The 20,339-nt window shown below is 44.3% G+C and overlaps 1 protein-coding gene across 4 annotated transcripts in view; it reads right to left on the bottom strand.

The window, feature by feature from the left end:
• STOX2 (storkhead box 2) overlaps positions 1–20,339 on the bottom strand; it is a 226,542-nt gene that overhangs the window by 25,446 nt on the left and 180,757 nt on the right. Inside the window, exons 2-3 of one of the 4 annotated variants that reach the window (XM_040489896.1) lie at positions 10,547–10,871; positions 10,319–10,438 (exon numbers count right to left, since the gene is read on the bottom strand). The exons of the other annotated variants lie outside the window; for them this stretch is intronic. Of the exons in view, the coding sequence (XP_040345830.1) occupies positions 10,319–10,343 (25 nt within the window). The 5' untranslated portion in view covers positions 10,344–10,438; positions 10,547–10,871. The remainder of the gene's footprint in view (positions 1–10,318; positions 10,439–10,546; positions 10,872–20,339) is intronic. 4 annotated transcript variants of the gene reach the window in all.

The raw sequence follows: 20,339 nt of genomic DNA, 5'->3' as shown, positions 1-20,339 counted from the left end.
CTCCCCGCAGGTCCCCAAGCCCATCGGCAATCCTTATCTACCCCGGGCCCAGGTGCTCCCTAGATGGGCTCCTCTGCTCTATGTCCAGTGCTACCTGCCCTCCAAAGCACCATGCTCTCCCCTGACCCATTGGGATGGCTTGGATGACTGTCACTTTTCCCTCTGACCTGACACTGCTTTCCTCACAGGACAGCCAGGTCTTAGAAAAACAGAAAACATGCCCCCGCCCTGCAGAACGTCCTACAGTGACTGCGCACAGCGCCCCAGAGAGGGATCGCTTCACCAGGCCTGCAGTGGCAGGGCCAGGGTCTGGGCCTGTCCACCCACCTCTGGGACGGTCACCCTCCCAGTTCCCCACCCTCTCCCTCTGCCACGCGCACAACCTCCTCTGTTCTCTGATCGCGACAAGCTTTTTCTGCACTGGGGCCTCTGCCGTTTGTTGAGCTTCTGGGATGCTCCCTGCACAGGCCTTTGCTGGACTGGCTTCTCCTTTGGGTCTCAGCTTAAGGCGGGACCTCCTCAGGGAGCCCTGTCCTGACCACCCGACGTACTGCTGTCCCAACGCTACAAGAGAGACTCTCTCCTGATACCCGAGTCCGATATGTGACTTAGAGTAAATGCATATTTGGTCTTTATCCCCATTTCTTGCACAGAGCTCCTAAAACCAGGGGGAATTTCCTAGGTGAGGAGAGAGATAAGGTGTCTTTTGTTATGTTAATCAGGTGGCTTTTAGACCTGAAACTAGGGACCGACCGGCGGGAAGGGGGAGGGGAGGAGCTGGTGGCCGGGAGACTAACTGTGACTAGAGATGGAACTTGCAGTCCTACCGCCAGCCTCCAGGGAGGGGAGAGGGGCTGCAGGTTGAATCAGTGGCCAATGGCCAATGATTTAATTACGTTTCCTTAACGAAGCCTCCAATGAAAACCCAAAGGATGGGGTCCAGAGAACTTCCACGCTGGTGAACACGTGGATATTTGGGGAAGAGGGGTGTGCTCAGGGAGGGTCATGGAAGGTCCGAGCCCCTTCCCTGCACTTCGTCCCATCAGCTCTTCAGAGTTGTATCCTTGGATAATAAACTGGCACTCTAATAAATAAAGTGTTTCCCTGAGTTCTATGAGCAAGTTAACTGAATCCAAGGAGGACTCATGGAAACCAATTTATAGCCGGTCAGTCAGAAGCACAGGTGACAATTTGGGCTTTTGGTCGGCTTGGAAGGGGGGCAATCTTACAGGAGTGAGCAAACTCACAGCTACTTTGTGGCGAACACATTGTTTCTAAGCCGCCATAATTCATATTGTTCTAAAACGAAGGGGTAAACAGGTTTTACTCCGGCTTTATTTTCTTACAAACATCCATTTAAGTATAGTCCTCAGGGAACATCTGCCAAATCCCAAAGAATTCAGGTAAAATCTGTGGGATCTGATGCTATCTCCAGGAAGATGATATCAGAAATCAGCTGAACTGTAGGACAGTCCGCTTGTGTTGGAGAACTGCTTGGTGATGTGGAAAACCCACACGCACACCTGAACTGGTACCAGAATCTCAGCAAGCTACTCTCTTCACTGAGTGTGTGTGCGTGTGTCTGTGTGTTCACTGTCTGTCTCGCCCACTTGACTAAGAACTCCGTAAAAGAACAACATTTGAATGCTACGTTCCTACTAGATTTCCGATGCCTAGAATAATGCAGCGAATACATCACACACCCAGTGTTTGTTGAATGAATGAATGAATGAATGAATGAATAAATGGCCACTGATAACACTGTAATCCTAGGAATTTCTCAGGGTATTTAAAGGATTGCGACTTCCCTCTTGTATCTTGCTAAATAATTTCAAACAAAATAACAAGAGACCGAATATACTTAACCGTGCAATTTCTAAGACTCCCTTTATTAATTTCATCAACAACAGAGCACCCAAACACAGCAGTTACCACAGGAAAGTAATTATATATTAAGTGAGGTTTAGGACATACATTTAAGATCTGTATTAAAGGAATCATAGGTATCAATACAACACATCATTCAAGTTTACCATGATTTTCTATGGCTCTTTTATATAAAGACCTGCTTAATGAGCCAGCTAATCACTCTTAATTAAAATACTAGAAAATTCTTCCAACAACTGGACCACATTTACAGTCAAAGAAGAAAACAAGGGAACGTAAATACTGCCAAAATCTTGTGGGTCACCATAATCTACAGAAACTATCACACGGTGTATAAACTATGAATTGTTACTTGCCTATAATTTATGGGATGGATTTTTCTATTGTCAGAATTAGTTCTGTACGCATTCAATAAAGACAACTCATGGCTCCTTTGCAGACTAGCAAATTCTTCCTGGACCACAATTCTGTCCTGTTGTTCCAAAAAGAAGGGGTAAAGTAGGTTTTACTTCAGCTTTTACCTTATTACAAACATCCACTTAAGTACAATCCTCAGGGGACATTTGTCAAATCCAAAATAATTCGGGTAAGACCAAGCACGGTGCCTTGGACAGAGGAAGCATTCCATAAGTTCCTGGTAAATAAAATGCAACTCTGAGAAGACATGAAAATGTTCCCATTGTAAGCAAACCTCTTTGCTTTTAAGAGCATTCGACATTAAAGCTCGATGCCTCAGCGAACATTTGGACGCCGCTTTCATTTAAGGTACCGGTCAGCTGAGAAGCATGAGGACAGAGGAGACCGCCCGCCCAGGGTCATGGGGAGAAGGTGGGGAGCCCGGCAGAGGCGGGATAGCAGGTGTGGGGCAGCACCCCCCTTCCCCGGGGAGCGGGGCACACCTGGGCACAGCTGGAGCAGGCTAGCAAGAAAAACACGAGCCAGGTCCTGCCTGACCAGAGGCTTCGGTCCAATTCTTGATGCTGATGGGGAACCTCCGCGTGTGTTTATACGGAGGAATCACGTGACATGTTGGTGTCAGAAAATCAGTTCTGTGCCACCGTGGGAAACAAACCGGCAACTGGTTTGTTTGACAAGGGGCATCCGGCACGACAGGTAGAAATCACGCCTGTGCTGACTTTCTCCGTCCCTCAGTATCTACAGCTAGTTATTTCCACCTCAGTGATATCTGTACCCCAAGCGTGCGTTTTTACTGTTGAAACCCCCCCCCCTTCTATTTTCCCTTCCAACTTCTGGCCAGTTCCTTTAGCTGGAATTATTTCAAAAAAAAAAATGCTCGCTCACATAATTCATCCTTTCAAGAAATATATTTGAGAGCCTGTTATATATTCAATACCTTTTAGGCACTCGCCTTGCAAAGTGGTTCCTATCTTGGTTCTATTTGTGTGCCAAAAAAAAAAAAAAAATACTGTAATACAGCTCTGTTCTTTATAAATGCCTTTTTTTTTCCCAGTCATTAATCTAGGTTCTCTGGACTCCTCAGTCTCTGCATATGAGGGAGGGCAACACGGAAGACACGACTTTCATGACAATTTATACCCATCTCTTCCCAGATGATAACTGTAGCTTTCCAAAAGATACCTAACTAGAAGAGCAAGCATACCATTTCCTTCCATCTTAAAGTCCCCATCTTCACACGACTGTAAGAAAAGGACAGCCACAGGGGCGCCTGGGTGGCTCAGTCGGTTGAGTGACCGACTTCGGCTCAGGTCATGATCTCACAGTTCGTGAGTTCAAGCCCCGTGCTGGGCTCTGTGCTGACAGCTCAGAGCCTGGAGCCTGCTTCGGATTCTGTGTCTCCCTCTCTCTCTGCCCCTCCCCCCCCTCAAAAATAAATACACGTTAAAAAACAAACAAACAGGGGCGCCTGGGTGGCGCAGTCGGTTAAGCGTCCGACTTCAGCCAGGTCACGATCTCGCGGTCTGTGAGTTCGAGCCCCGCGTCGGGCTCTGGGCTGATGGCTCAGAGCCTGGAGCCTGTTTCTGATTCTATGTCTCCCTTTCTCTCTGCCCCTCCCCCGTTTATGCTCTGTCTCTCTCTGTCCCAAAAATAAATAAAAACATTGAAAAAAAATTTAAAAAAACAAACAAACAAACAAACAAACAAACAACAGACAGCCATAGTTCTTCCAGGTGAACTACATGATAATAAACTACAACACTGAAAATACCCCGAAGCCCATCTTCTATCTTAACCTTCTTTAAATAACCCATTTTTTTCAAGCACCAGCATTATGTTTAAATTACCCTGTTTTCCTGTTTCTTTTTAAACACAACTCTTCCTTGTAAATGCCAACTGAATCTGTACTTTGGATTGAAGAGTTACCTTCGACTCTAATGAAGTTCATGAGTCAAAGCAGCCTACTTCCAGGCGCGGTTCTGCAACTGTACTAATTTCTAACCGGCAAATTCCCAACATACAAAGGCATTCAGGAGGTATTTTGCTAAGCGCCCAGTCTCTCACAACAGAACACAATTACCACTCTGCGCTGTTTCCTCATCTGAGAAGGGAAATGATGTCAAAGATTCCTTCAGGCTCTCAATGATTCTGTGATTCTATGTCAATGCAGCAGGATTCTGGCATAAAAGCATAATATAGCACTCATGTGTAGCTCTGTTTCCATCTTGCCGGGGAAACTATTTTATTTTATTTTTTTTTAATTTTTTTTTCCCAACGTTTATTTATTTTTGGGACAGAGAGAGACAGAGCATGAACGGGGGAGGGGCAGAGAGAGAGGGAGACACAGAATGGGAAACAGGCTCCAGGCTCTGAGCCATCAGCCCAGAGCCTGACACGGGGCTCGAACTCCCGGACCGCGAGATCGTGACCTGGCTGAAGTCGGACGCTTAACCGACTGCGCCACCCAGGCGCCCCTTGGGAAACTATTTTAATAATCAATCCAATCTGGAAAAAAAGTAGGCTTTAATTTTAAAAAGAATAGCAAAATATATTGGCTATTAATCTTTTCCCTTGTAATAAAGGCTTCATCATTTACTCTTTCTCATTCAAAGTCTTGCTCAGCTTTGCTCCTCGGGATGAAAGCGTGCCTGTTTTTGTTCTCTGTGTTGCCAAAATTAACACTAAAGTTAAAATTATAGATGCCAATAAAATTACCACATGCGGTAGATACCGTGACTCATAAAAATGGTCAAACATGCCTATAAAATGTACAGTGGGCACAGCGGCAGGACGACTCTATTCCTTCCAATGAGCTGTTCACGGAACTCCTGACAGGCCAAGTTTTACCTGAAAACACCCGTGAGCCTGGGGAAGTCATAAGCTCTCTGAGGTTAAGTGAACAACGTCTCTGATGCAGGGCATCAGACGGACCTTGTGTTTTACAATGAGTTCAATTTATGGACCCCAATTTTATGTATAAATATTGTTTGGTTCTTGGAACAGACGGTCTACTGTGATATATTTTTTTTAAAAGTTGCTCTAGAGGAACACGTATTCCCTTCCCATACCCTCTCGAGCAGACAGCGACCCCTGCAGGAGGGCAGAGCATTACAGCTGCGTTATTTTAAACAGCTTTCCCTTGGAACCAAATTACTATACTTGACTTTCAAATGTTCGCATTTGAAATCTAAAAGGAAACTGGCAGTGAAAAAGCCCCCTTTACCAGTTTGCTATATGTTTGGTTTAAATGCCACTCTTTTCAGAAATTTAAGGCTGGGCCTTCCCTGCAATAGTCGGTGGCAGTAAAGATGACATTTTTTTCTTTAAAAAAAAAAAAAGGAATTTTAGAACATTTAGAAATTCTACACTAGCTTTTCTAAAGTCACCCGGTGCTTGAGTGTCTTAAAGAAGGTTCAATTCCTAAGCTACCATTTGAATAAACGAACTGTCTTAATCCCAAAGAGAAATGTAAATAAGGGGTTCCCATTAATAATAGTAAAGTTAGTGGTGTCCATTCCCCGTGACTTTCGTAAGAAACTTCTGATGAGAGCGAACGAGCAATCATGGTGGCATATGGTGCACACACGTGCACACACGCACACACAAATGGGTTAACGTCCACCGCGTCTCCTGAATCTTTCTGCTTAGCAGTCTGTCTAATGCACAGACATGCAGCTAGGTGTGATGACAAATCAATCGGTTCAGAAACCCATTATCTTCCTCCGTCTACGAGCTTTCATTAGTTATATTAACTATCACTCTTGTTAGCTGAGATTTGACTACTGATAAAAAATTGCCACAGGATAAGCAGAGATGGGCAAGCCAGAAAGGGTGGAGTATGAGGTAGAGAAGGGCAACCCGTGGGCAGTGATGGGTGAAAACCCCCTGCTGGGGGGCCCTTGTCACCGTCAGCAGGAATGCTTCAGACATCTCTCTAATCAGAGTCAGATAACACCGCTGGACCATTTTGCTCTTGTGCTAGATGTGTAGCTGAAAAGTTAGGATGGCAATATGAGCCATCGGGCCAATTAAATGCTTCAGTAATTCAAACCTTTGCTCGGGCTCCACATTAGCACGTGTGTATGGACTAAAACCTGGCCGAGTGCTATTCACAAGCAGGCACGCAAATGCTTGTTGAATACCTAGGGACGGCACATACATGGACAAGGCAAGGTGAGACCCTGCTAACTGCCAGACGTTTCCATCACCAGCTGCCTCCTTCTCTTTAGACCCTCATCCGGGGCTAAATTACAGCCATTTACCCCCAGGGATAAAATCATGACGAAATACCAGTCCTGGTTGAACAATTAATTTCTCAGGTGTTACACACCGGCAGGGCACCTGGCCAACAGAAGTCCTTTGTAAGACAGCGTCCTCCTCCTCTTCAATTTAAGTGCATCGTGTGAGACCGGACCCACGTGCCTAAGTTAATCTACCCCACACCAGAACCCAGCCTCACACCAGAGACGGATCAGATGCTCCAACTTGCACCGATGATATTTCTCAAGGACAGTTTAATACATGAGTCTAACACCTCCAGGGTCATTCTCTCCCACCATTTACAAGGTAGAATCACCACAGCTGTTCCTCAGTCTCTGTACTCCTGGATTCACTAGCTTATTGCTGGTATTACAACCATACTGTGACTGATTTCTCTAAAATGCAATTATACCAGAACAAGAAGGCCTAATTAAATGACAGTTCCCAAATTACAGCACAATTATACTGAATGACTGCTACCAACTCCCCAACAACTGAATACTCTAACCACCCCTTCCAACAGTCATGGAGGCTGTTATGAAAGAACCACGTTAAGAGTCTACTGGAATGAGGTACAGAGGCCAGAAGAGAGACACAGAGAAAAGGCCCAACTCACTGTGCCAAGAAGGAACTTTACTCTCCCAAGTCTGGCATCACAAGACGGATAGAGGCCATGGACTCTGCAGCCAAAACTGAAGGTTCAGAGGCCAGTTCTGCTCTTCACTGGCTGCGGGATTTGGGGCAAATTATTTAATTTGGGGGGTTGCAGTTTCTTCTCGGGCGAAGTACACAAAGTGATGTTCACCTTACAGAGTTGAGGGGATTAAAGAAGATAAGGGATATTGGGTGCTTATGCTGCCCCTGAGACCTAAAAACTATTTGACAAATGCAGGACTATTATAATTACCTTCCCTGAGCCCATTTAAATTTATTCCATTTATTCTTTGATGGTGTTTGAATATCTACTGATAGCAATTCAATAGAACAGTCACTCTGTCCTAAAAAGGAACTTTTTTGTTTGTAAACAAAACTGAGACATCTGCAAAAAGAATAAGAGAGTAACAGTCTTTGTTACACTAGTATGAATTCGTTTAATCGGACCACTCACCTCTTAAATGTGAGCATAAGCACTGAGTGAATGGAATAGTTTGACTGGGAAGCAGAAAAGCTACGATATATACGTATATAATTTTATATATGTATGTATACGTATTATATGTGTATATATGTATTATATATGTATGTGCATGTGCACATTATATGTGCATACATATAATATATATGTATAAAATATACACATATACACAAGAATTATACACATATATTATACACATTTATATATACACATATATTATACACATATCATATATACTTTATATATATATATATACCTATACATGCATACAATATATGGGTGTGCGTGTGTGTGTTGTGTGTAAACATACAACATTTGACATGTATTGCTGGGCTGGGGGAGAATGGTGTGAAAGCAAAGGGGAAGAGAAGGGCACCAGAAGATGAGAAATTGTATGGATAGAGAGTTACAAGGACACCAAACAAAGCTGGCCTCTTAGGAAATTTTGGCTGGGCCACTCTCTTACCTGAGAAAGGAAACTCCGCCTTTGAGGAGGTACCCTTAGGACCAAAAACCAGTGACACTAGGAGCTACATAATCTCTGACAGAACCTGAGGTACAAAGAGCCATGATGGTTACCCCTTCTAAGGAAAACATCCTGTGGGATTCAAGAGAGTAACTTACGCACAAAATCTCGGAGTTTTGCACACTCCTTGCCTACGGATGGCTTGTCTGGTAATATGCCTCCTAATCAAGTAAATCATAAACAGTGTCCCCATTGAAGGGTCGCATCTTCACATCTGTTCTTAACAGTAACAACCCTCTACGAGCAGCGTACCACTCTGTCCGGAACCATGTCTCAAGGTAAGAACAATCATCATGGCTAGAATTTGAACTCCTGACGTCCATCCTGCAGTAATCTACCTTGTGAAGACTCTTAAAATGAACAAAACAGACCATTCTTGCCCTCTGTGACAAATGAATGCTTTTTAAACTGCCTCTCGGGGCGCCTGGGTGGCGCAGTCGGTTAAGCGTCTGACTTCAGCCAGGTCACGATCTTGCGGTCCGTGAGTTCGAGCCCCGCGTCAGGCTCTGGGCTGATGGCTCAGAGCCTGGAGCCTGTTTCCGATTCTGTGTCTTCCTCTCTCTCTGCCCCTCCCCCGTTCATGCTCTGTCTCTCTCTGTCCCAAAAATAAATAAACGTTGAAAAAAAATTTAAAAAAAAATAAAAAAAAATAAAAAAATAAACTGCCTCTCTTCTGAATCCACTATTTAAGGAGGATTCCCGTGTACAGGGAACTACTAGGAGATGGGAACTGTAGACACAGACATAAATGTCGATCCTTGCCTTCAATGAGCTTATGATTTGGATGGGGAAACATGAAATAAATGCATGAAAATACAAGCAGCTAGAACATACTTAAATCACTGTTTACAACATCCTTAGAAGAGATACAAGAAAATACATGAATGGCTAGCAAATTAACTTAATAACAGGAATGTACTCATATATAATTACATTCATCTATCCATAGACAGAAGTAGGAATTCTATAATAGCATTAAGAAATGACCTTCTGTTGGAGAAATTAGGGAAGGCTTTACGCAAGAGGGAGACTTTGAATAGGGTCTTTAAGGATGAATCGAAATGATGGGTGTGGGGACCTTATATAATTACTGCATATTCTCAATATACTACGGTGTCACCAAGCATCTTTTAATACTGACTCAACATGCTCGACTTTGCTTTGAAGATGCACAGCACTGTGCACAAAGAAGAGACATCTTTAACCGTGTAGAAAGGAAGCATGCTTTCTGCCCCTCCGTGGAAGAGTGAGCGAGGGCGATGGATATGAAAGCAAAGAGAAGAAGAGGGGTTCAAGGAGCCTACCCAATGCAGAGTTTGCATTTTAAAATGTTCTCATTATGAGTACAAATGACATCAGGGATTTGGTGCTCTCGAAACATCTTTAATAAAAAAGAGTGCTAAACCTACGAATTCGACGAGATAGTTAAAGCCACACTTTCGGATTTGCCAAGTTTCACTTTGGAAACGTAGCATGTAATGGACTTCTGAGGACCACATTTTGCCATCTCACTATTTAAAGAAAAAAAAAAAAAGCTTCTGTGTGAAAAGCCCATGGATGTTGTAAGAAAACAGCTATGTAATCATTTGAATCCTAAAGCAGACGAGGAAGAAACACGCTTGCTTCCTTAGTGGTTAATAGCAACCTCAATCTGATGTTAGTGTTGGAAACAGTCCCTGAGCGTATAAATTGGGCTCTCTTGGATTTCAGTGCACTACATGTAGGTTAACAGGCCAAATAACGCGCCAAATTTCGGGGACTATATTAATTGAGAAGAAGACATTTCAAACAGTATTTGTAGAATGCCCCCACTGGAAGAGTAGAAGAGATACTGCAGCGGATGGAAATCTGAAGCGGTTTAATCATCTCCTGTTTGCAAATCCTACAGCTGTCTGACTTTTCAGCTCTGATGTGACTTAGGATGAATCATGCTGCTGAGGTGGCATCAGCCTACCACGGGGCATGTCTGCTGCCTAAGACTGAGGCAAGACCACCTTTCAGGGCACAGTGTACTCTTCTCAAAGCGGGTGTCGACATCTTACCGTATGGCTTCGCACACAACACGTCTTGAAAGAAAAGCAGGGAAAACGTACCTGACCCTTTCTGGACTGGCTCCATGCCCCAGGTAGCTTTGACGCTAAAGCCTGGTGCATGCTAGGGGACTGCATCCAGGCACAAGGAGGAGCCAGTGACAGAAACGGACGTCCTAGAATCTGGAATAAGAAGAAAGAGTAAACCTTCGAGTAATAATATCCTAAATATGAGCATTTCAGATTGGCTACTGAGGGCACGTGGAACATAACAGGAATCTGGTACTTTACCTTCGGAGGTCTACTTTTAAAAACTGAGTTTTCCAGAACTCTCAGCTCTTCTTACAATTCGGGGCTCGACATACTGGTTCAAGTTCGGTTCAAAAGCTGGCAAGAAGCACCTTTAAAAAGGCTCTGTGAATGTACTTTGCTGGTAACGATTTTAGAAGAAAAAACAAACAAACAGATCCTCTTTACCAGTTTTTCCTCCTATTTGCACGGGACAGCTGGGGTCCGTCCCGTGCCTATCTCATACATCACAGCCACTCGCACTGAGCCAGTATCGCACTGCAGTGCCTCGGGAATCTGCAGTATCACTGCTCTTCTGCCTTGTTCTCTGCAAAGTGAAGTCATAGGGACGGATCAGCCAACCTGACTTCTCACTACCCTGCCCAGAATCCTTTGTGAACTGAAATGAGTCATCGCTCCAAGAAAAGCTACAGCCTCCTCTGGTTGTCTGCGCTGGCTCCTTTGTCTGTGCAGCGCGGAGACTCTGGGCTGGGAACGCACCCCGGGCCTGGGGCTGCGAGGGGGTGCATCCTCCTTCCAAGGGACCCGGGTCCCCTCCCACGCGTTAGCGCCAACTCAGATCTTTGCATCATTAAAACAGCAAAAAAGGGCACGTACCTCCGGATGCTTGAAGAACGAACACACACACACACACACACACACACACACACACACACACACATTGAAATTGATCTAGCGTCATATACTCACCAGTCTGTAATTATAAACCTGACACATTCCCTCTCCCTTTCCCTCTCCCTCTCCCTCTCTCTCTCTCTCTCTCTCTAAGGCTGGCTTTTCATTGTGATGCAGGACGGATCTCCCTCCTGTGTGTAACAGGCGGCTCAACTGTAACACTGGATCAAAGTTTAGCTGCAGTGAGCTATTTGTCATAAATTCCAGGCGCCGCACAAGCCCTCGCACGCCTGGGTCTCCTCGTTGCCGGCACAGCCCACAGGCTTGTGGCACTCGCGGCCACAGCTCCCGCAGCCCCCGCCGCCGCCCCGGAGAGGTGGTGTTGGGAATGAGGTCACTATGTCAGGAACTCATTCCAGCGTGAGCTTCTCCTGGGCTCGCCACACAGCTGAAACTGCACAGAGCGCCAGGATTCACAGGGTGGTTGTTGTTGGTGGTGGTTTTTACATCGTGGCTTCCTCTGCTTTTTCTTTTCTTTTTTTTTTTTTTTTTTTAATTTTCTGTGTCTCAGACCAGTAAGGCCAAAAAAAAAAAAAAAATCAATTACACAGTTGTATGAAAACGTCTTTTTCGCTGCACTGCGTGTGAGCCCTGCACCAACTAACTCATGCATATGCACGTGTACGTGGTTGTATTTATAGACATACATACACAGCACGGGGCCCTATTTCATCAGAGCCAGAGAGGAAACGCTTCATCTCTATTTAGAGTACACGAAACAACATATAAACATCTCGAGAGGGAAAGGGGGTGGGAGTTGGGGAGGGAGGAAAGGAAGGTAGGGACATCAGCAGTCGGCGCTAAAACCACAGAGAAATGGAGCCTGCGAGGAAAAGAATAATTAGGGAAGAAGTGAATTCTGTGCTCCTAGGAAGGATGCTGTCCAAACTGCCCCAAAAGAAAGGGCACCAAAGCAGGCACCTCTCACTCTCTGCACTCAAGAACCAGGTATCAGTAAATCATCTGATACAAGAAACCAAAGAGATTTGGGTAGCAGGGGATGCATGTACAGCATGTTCCCCACATCCTCACAAACACAGCAACTAGCCTTCCCTGAATACAAATTACAGGGCACAACCAGAGCTGGGAGAACAAACATGCACTGAATCTCTCACTGAGACTATGCCAGATTGCTGAGTTCGGACGGTCCCTCGGCTGCAATCCTACCAGAATCCTTTCTTCTTGTAACTTCTGTGATGTAGCCTGTCTCCCGCAACCTCCTCTCCCAGGAGCCGGGGTCTCATCCCAGCCTGTGCATACCCCCTGGGGAAGGCCCTCCCTCCAGGAACTGAGTCCTATGACCCCACGGAGGGACTCCCATTCTGCCCTCGGAAAATAAAAAAACTTATAACCCTCTTCTGCCTGACCAGTCACTCGGTATCTACAAATAAAAATCCCATCCCTACATTCCAAATGATCTCTTCTCTAGTCGCCTACAGTTTGGGACACTTCGTAACCACACACACTACATGCTCATTGATTGACTGACTGATACATGGTCTTGACATTATTAAATAAAGTTTCTTCACATCCCTCAACCATCTGACACTTTCCAAATCCTCTGCCCTCGTGGTTTCCCTCCTTTGCTTCTGCTCTGGCGTATCAACTTCCCTCTTGAAATGTTGTACAAAGAACCAGGATGCCTGGGTGGGGCTCAGTGGGTTAAGCACCTGGCTCTCGGTTTCAGCTCCTGTCACGATCTCACGGTTTCGTGAACTCAAGCCCTGTTTTAGGCTCTGCACTGACAGCACAGAGGCTGCTTGGGATTCTCTCTCTCTCCCTCTCTCTCTGCCTCTCCCCCCGCCACCCCGGCTTGAATACTCTCCTGCTCTCTCTCTCAAAATAAATAGATAAACTTAACAAAAAAACGTACAAAGAACCAAATACACTCTAGCTGTGTTCTCACCGTTACCTCCCTTGTTCTGGACTCTATACTATTCACGTGGCCCGAGACTATACAGTAGGCTTTCGGTTGAGTCAGATGGTCAACCCCCAGAGGACTTCTTCACATTAACTGCTATTAAATCAGGTCTCACTTATACACTTGAAAAAACCCTCATCCATGATGCCCTATGCATTTTCGTCAGAAATGGTTTAGTTTTTTTTTTTCTTAATTTTTTTTTTTCAACGTTTATTTATTTTTGGGACAGAGAGAGACAGAGCATGAACGGGGGAGGGGCAGAGAGAGAGGGAGACACAGAATCGGAAACAGGCTCCAGGCTCCGAGCCACCAGCCCAGAGCCCGACGCGGGGCTCAAACTCACGGACCGCGAGATCGTGACCTGGCTGAAGTCGGACGCTTAACCGACTGCGCCACCCAGGCGCTCCTATTATCCCCGTTTTAAAAAGAGATTCACTCTTTCTCAAGTTACCACAGTTGCTAAGCGGCAGAAGCAGGATTTGAACCTGCAGAACAAGCCCCAGAGCCCGTGCGTTATACCACCCGGCGCCCTTGGGTGGCTCAGTCGGTTGAGCATCCAACTTCGGCTCAGGTCATGACCTCACAGTTTGTGAGTTCTAGCCCCGCATCCTCTCTGCTGGCAGCGTGGAGGCCGCTTCGGATTCTCTGACTCCCTCCCCCTCCCCCTCTGCCAATCTGCCCCTCCCCCGCTGTGCCCTCTGTTTCAAAAATAAATAAACAATAAAAAAAACCCCACATATAAGGCCCCTCAACTATTATAATAAAATAACCATTGGTAACAAAATTCTTTAAAAACCCATGCCTGAATTTTTACATTTAAACTGATGGCAATTCACTTCATTAGCACATGAGGCCAGTGGGGGCCTCAGGGGGGGTCCCCTTCCTAGCAGTTGCCTTGCCCAGCTCTGCACCCCCTGATGGGCTGCCTCCAGCCTTGGCCTCTGCTGGCAGACTATTCCTAAATGATCATGCAAAGGAGGGTGACTGATCACCTTAAGCTCATTTTGCCATCCTACTAATAGCACGGTGAGTCTTATGCTGGACAACCATTAGCGTTAACTCAGAAATAAAGGCGAGAAAGGCACTCTGATGGTTTAGGTACCAGTCTCTGATGGGGAGAGAAACTCAAGAGAGGCGTTATGAGCAGTCCTCATCCTCCTCCCCGCCCCGCCGCTGCCTCTTGCTCCTTTTAATAACAGCTTTGGTGTTACAGTAAAGATTTACAAACATCACACAGACTATCGCAGAGGTGATTTGATCAGTTGATGAGGTGTGGGCAGAGGTTGTGCCTGGCGCTTGACTGGTTCCTTGGCAAAAGAGGACATCGTAGCACCACCCAGTGACACAGTCACGCAGGATCTTACAGCCTTAGAGCTGCTGTACTTGATAAAGGACAGCAGTAAGTATCTTAAATCGGTTAAAAATATTTATTGGGTACCGAGCTGCAAAGTCTGTGGTAAGGATGGAGATTTGAGCATGTGTGAATAGTGTACGTAATGTAGGATATACACAGTGGTACACACACCTTTTTATGAACAGGTGACATGGTTTCTATTCATAAGAAGCCTATAAAACACTTGCAGAGATAAGACATCCACACAGAAGAAGTGCAAAGAATACAAGACAGTGTCTGTCCAAGAGGAGGAACGGGTGACAGGTGCCTCTGAGAACTCTGGAGTAAAGTAGCTGGCCGAAGCAGTCAGGGATGGCTCAAAGGCCAAGGCAAGTTTGTCCTAAAATCCAGACGGGTGGGAGACAGAGAAAGGGCATACCACATGTTAGAACATGAGCTCCATGGAGAGAGGGGTTTTTGCATGCCTTGTATTTACAGATGTATTCCTGAAAAAGTGCCCAGCCAATGGAAGGCACGAAATAAATAGGTGCTGAATGAATGAACGGATGAATGAATGAATGAAAGAATGGCCTGGAGAGAGGAAGTATGAGCCCAGGTGTGGAGGTGCCGATGGGGGGAGGTGGGAAGCATGAGGTGGGGCATGGGATTCCTACTGCAACACAGACGAAGAGGAAGCAACACGGGTGGCTCAAGGTCAGATTAAGAATAGACTCTAAAGGATTAGAAAATGACCCACCTTATATTTGCAATGAATTCCCCTTGGCATCTGTTACAGCAATTAGTAAGTCTCCTCCCAAGAAGCACTACCCTTGCATGAACTCATCCTCCAAAAACAAGTATTTATACGCTTATGGCAGTCCCTTAGAGGGATGATATGTTGACAGTATGGCCAGATGCTGCTTCCCCTGGGGGGTTTCTCTGGCCCCCGACGCCACCCAGAAGTCTGTGATGCCAACACTCTCTCTGGTTTGCAAGAATGTACCAACAGGGGAGATAAAAATCCTCATCTGCAGCAATATTATACCAAACCTACCCTAATTCAGTGTCATTCAAGTCAGCAGACATTTATTAAATGCAACATGTAAGACACTGCTTGTTGCTGAGGTCAGAATAAACGTGAAGAAGTTACAGCATCTATCCTCACAGTTTTGTGCCAACATCTGAGATGTTCAAGGCAAAGAGAGATAGAGTATTGTGAGACCAAAGAAAGATGGCAATTTCTGATGTAAGAGACAGGTGGTAAGGAAGCGTGGTGGGAACAGGGTAGTGCTTCAGGAAGGAAGCAGTTGAGGTGGGCCCCGAAGTTGGGTAGACAAAGCGGGAAGAAACATGGTGGGGATGTCTTTCCAGGCAGCAAAGCCGGGTGCTTACAGACCACGTGGGTTAGACAGTACAAGCTGTCTCAGAGAATGACTGGTGGCCAATCTTGCTTGGCTAGCATGGCAGGGTACATGAAGGAGATGGGTAGAGATAAAACCAGAGCAGTCAAGCTGAGATAAGATTTTGAAGAGCAGGAAAGTGTAGGAGAAAGGCATTAAAGGTTCTCACAGGAGGTGATGCTATTTATGCTGAAGGTTTCTGTTACTGTGGCAACAGGGTATAGGATGCGTCCAAAGAGAGAAGATAATGAATTACTGACACAAGGGAAGAGCCTATTGTGTGAGCCCCAACAAGATGCAAAGAGTGCCTGAACAAGGGACAGAGACAAGCGCAGAGATGTGAGATGCTTTTCTGTCTCACAAAGGGACTGTTCAAAATGTCCAGCATGAAATATTAGAGTACTATCCGCAATGTATTTCTAGAAGCATCATGTACACCTAATACGACTTGCCGAGAAACTGTCCAAAAGCCTGCACCCTGGTGATAGTCTGACATCTGGAGTAATGCCCAGGGTAGAATATTAGTTCAAATTGAGAAATAAAGGGAAGAGGAGAAATCCTCTAAAGAAAAATCCTTGGGCACCAATAACAGACCAGGCTTTCCTAGTTGCACAAAAGCTGATCAAACCTACAAATTTAAAATTCAATGGTGGTCTCAGAAAGAGAAAGTTCCAAAGTTTTCAAGGGGCTTTACAGCCCAGGGTTGACCAAGGTAAGTTCATTATTGTTATGGTGGAAGAAACCATTGCAATTATGGTTGGATTCAATGCAGCATGGTATAGGCAAGGAAACTAAATATTTAAAGAACGAATACACTCAGTATCCCTACAAGCATTAGAGAGCACCAAAAAGACCACAGAGCCAAGAATAAGGTTATTCTATGTTACTTACTGAAATTCTCCAAAGTCTTTGGATTAGATCATTCCTCGTGGGATTAGGAAAACAGAATAGTGACATTTTAGAGCTGGGCAAGGGCACTGAAACTCATCTGACTGAGGATAATCCTAGGTTCCAAATGGGAGAAATGACTTCCCCAAGGTTAAAGAGAGTTAATAACAAAGCCACAACTAGCCCCCACAGATGTCCTGATTCTCAGTGCAGACATCTCCTCACAACTCTGCAACACCCTGTACAACTTATTAAAAGAATATTAAACTGTAAGACCTTTCTGGATGCATCTTCAGTACAATACTATAAGTTAAGTAGGCAGATGTCCAATTTTCCATACTTCATTATGGTATGCATTATTTTTCTGTCCTCAGTTCTTCTAATCAATGTCCAAAGAAGACAAGGAAGGAAAAGATAAAAGTGAGGTGAGAAAAACGGAGAGCTGGTGAGTTTACAGGTAAAAGACAGATTTTAAATTTGATGTTTTGATATTAAATGTCAAGAAAACTACGGGAAAACGTGGGGAAATGAGGTGATATATTTTATTACTAAGCATCTGGATTTGTGGACTATTCATTTCCAAACCACTGGGCAAAAATTCACCTGACTACACCTCAGACAGCGGTGCTCAGTATTTTCTTTTCTCTTTTTTTTCTTTTTCTTTTTCTTTATTTATTTTTTTGGTACTCTGTACTTCATCTGCAGACGACAGGAATGGTGTGCCCAAAGAAGTCCGCAGTCTGCCAGGAAAAAGATTCTGTTTGGAAGTCTCCCTGAAATGCATGCGAGCCATATAATACACTCTGTAATATATCACTTTTTGCCTTAATAGTAAAAGCTTAAAAACAATGTTTCCACTGAAGATCATTCAACATTGCTTTCCAAAATCCACGAGGGAACCAGCTCCAGGAAGCCCATCCACGTTTGTCCTGAGGTTGTATAAACCTGCAGTGTAGGCCTCAGTCCCTGGAGGCAAACACGCCCCCAATTTGAGAAGCAACAACTACATCTGAAAATACACCAGAAAGTGGTACTTCCCAATTCGTTTTCAAAGTTATCATCAGTCCCTCTGCAGCTTTAAAGACATACCGTTAGAGAGCCCGAGAGCTCTTTTAGCTGGAGTTAGTTAGAAGGTCAAAGAGCTGAGAAACTGAATTACTTGATCACTGGCTTATTTCATCATGGCCAAGTTATTCTTTCTGTGGGTTGCATTCCTTCTAAGATGGAATCAGGAAAAAAAGAGAGAGAGACAGAGAGAGAGAGAGAGAGACAGAAAATGTTGCAAAGGCTGCCATATTTTTTAAAAGGAGACATATCTATAGAACTAACCTCTGACCTCAAGGTGCTTCCAATTAACGAAAGAATGAAAAGTAAACACACATGAAAAGGAGGTATCACACTACGTCCCCAAGAAAACGATGAATAAGAGGGGGAAAAATTACTGCAAACTAAGTCCAGACGGAGTGTAAAGAAATACCGGCCAAACATTTCCATCACAGAGCTGAACTCAGCAGGCCTGGGTTGTGTTCCTACTTCTCACAGGTTCCAACAGAACCCTGTTGGAAGGGGGAAGCCGCTAATCTAACACACACTTCAGGGGAATGGCGGTCCCTTCAATGTGCTGCTTTCCCGACACTTGCATAAACCCTGGACTGACTCTAATGTCTACACCGTTCCAACTAACTAGGGTGAAAACAGGATTTGGACTGTATTTTCAGTACTCACGACAGGGGTTGCAAACAGTGTTTTCAGCACCTGAAACAGGCACTAGTTATTGACAGAAAGACAACAACCTTATTTGGGCTTGGGCTTCCTGTATGTATTCATTATCACACACTTGAACTTATCTACTAACTTCTTTGGCTGATGTGAGTCCAAACCTCAGTGTCATCCTCTGTATGTCATCTCGCGGAAGTCACAGTCTACCTTTTTATTAACAAATAAAGAATTTACGGAACTAGGGGGACAAAATCAGAAAATCCTGGAGTCAAGAAATACAAACCAGTCATATTGTCTTTTATCCCTCTCTAATGGATGGATAAAAAGAATTAGGATTTCTTTGCTGTCTGGGATCACAGTGATTATTGCAACCATCTATATTTGCTCTGTCCAATACAGTAGCTATTAGCCATGTGTGGGCTTTTTTTTAAGTTAATTTGAATGAAATAAATTGACATTTTAGCTCTCTTTCAAGTGCTCATTAGCTAACAGGGGGGCTGGTGTTCACCACATTGCGCACAGCATAAATAGAACACTTCCATCATCTCAGAACGTTCTACTGGACAATAGGGATCTCATCTAGTTTATCAATGAGCAATCACAAGAACATCAGGTACCATTCACTTTTACCACGAAAACTGGTAACTTTTTAGACGCAATTTTTTCTAATTAACATACCAAAATCAAGGAGTTTCTTAATATGTTCAAGATCTATGGGTTTTAACACATATGTAGATTTGGGTAATCATCACGATGAGTCAGACACAGAGCAATTCCATCACCCCCTCAAAAAAACTCTTTCATCCTGATCCTTGTATACTCCTAACGCCTGGAAACAACGGATATGTCCATGTTGTTGCATGAAGGAGGAATGGGATGGTGGGTCACATGGTAAGAGCGTGTTTACCTTTATAAGAAACTGCTAGACTACTTCCCAGATTGGTTATAGAGTTTTGCAATCCAATGAACAACGTAGCCTGGGAGCTTTTTCATAGATTTCTTGAGATGTTTCTACATGGTCAAGCATGTTGTCTGCAAATAAGAATGGTTTTATTACAACTTGTAAGCCTTTTAGTTTCTTTTTCCTTAGGAATTTTTTTTAGGAATTCTAGCATGATGTTGAATAGGAACAGTGAGAATGGACATCCTAGTCTTAGCCCCAGTGTTAAGGGGAAAGTGTTCAGTCCTTCTCTATTAAATAAGATGCCAGCAGCACAGTTTTGTAGATGTTCTGTGTCAGGTTAAGGAAGTTGCCCTCTATTCCCAGATGAAGAGCTTTTATCACGAATGTATGTGGAATTTTGACAATTGCTTTTTCCGAATCAATTGACATTATGATGTGATTCTTTTCTTCGTTGGCTTGTTAATATGGTGGATTACAGTGACTGATTTTCAAATGCTGAATTAGCACTGCATTCCAGGTCTAATCCTGGAAATGGTTTATTATTCTTGGAAATGGTTTATTATTTTTCCTATATATTACTACATTCAATTTGCTAATATTTGGGGGAGGATTTCTACATCTATGTTTATGAGGTACATTGGCCTGTAATTTTATTGTAATGTGTCTGGTTTTGGCAGTAGGGTAATGCTGGTTTCATAAAGTGAGTTGGGAAGTCCTGCCCCCTCTTCTATTTTCATGTTAAATTAGTGGCATTTCTTCCATAAGTGTTTGGTAGAAAACTATCTGGACCTGGAGATTTGGGTTTTGGGTTTTGGGCAGTGAAATTTTAACTATGAGTTTAAAAATGTGTTTAAAGGATACAGAACGGTTCAGGTAATCTACTTCTTGAGTGAGTCCTGATAGGATGTTTTTTCTAGAATTTGGTCCATTTCCTC

The sequence above is a fragment of the Herpailurus yagouaroundi genome, unplaced genomic scaffold (assembly GCF_014898765.1).
Source record: "Herpailurus yagouaroundi ecotype Mexico unplaced genomic scaffold, PumYag 181, whole genome shotgun sequence".
Taxonomy (NCBI): Eukaryota; Metazoa; Chordata; class Mammalia; order Carnivora; family Felidae; genus Herpailurus; species Herpailurus yagouaroundi.
This window is presented reverse-complemented; position numbering and strand designations above follow the sequence as displayed.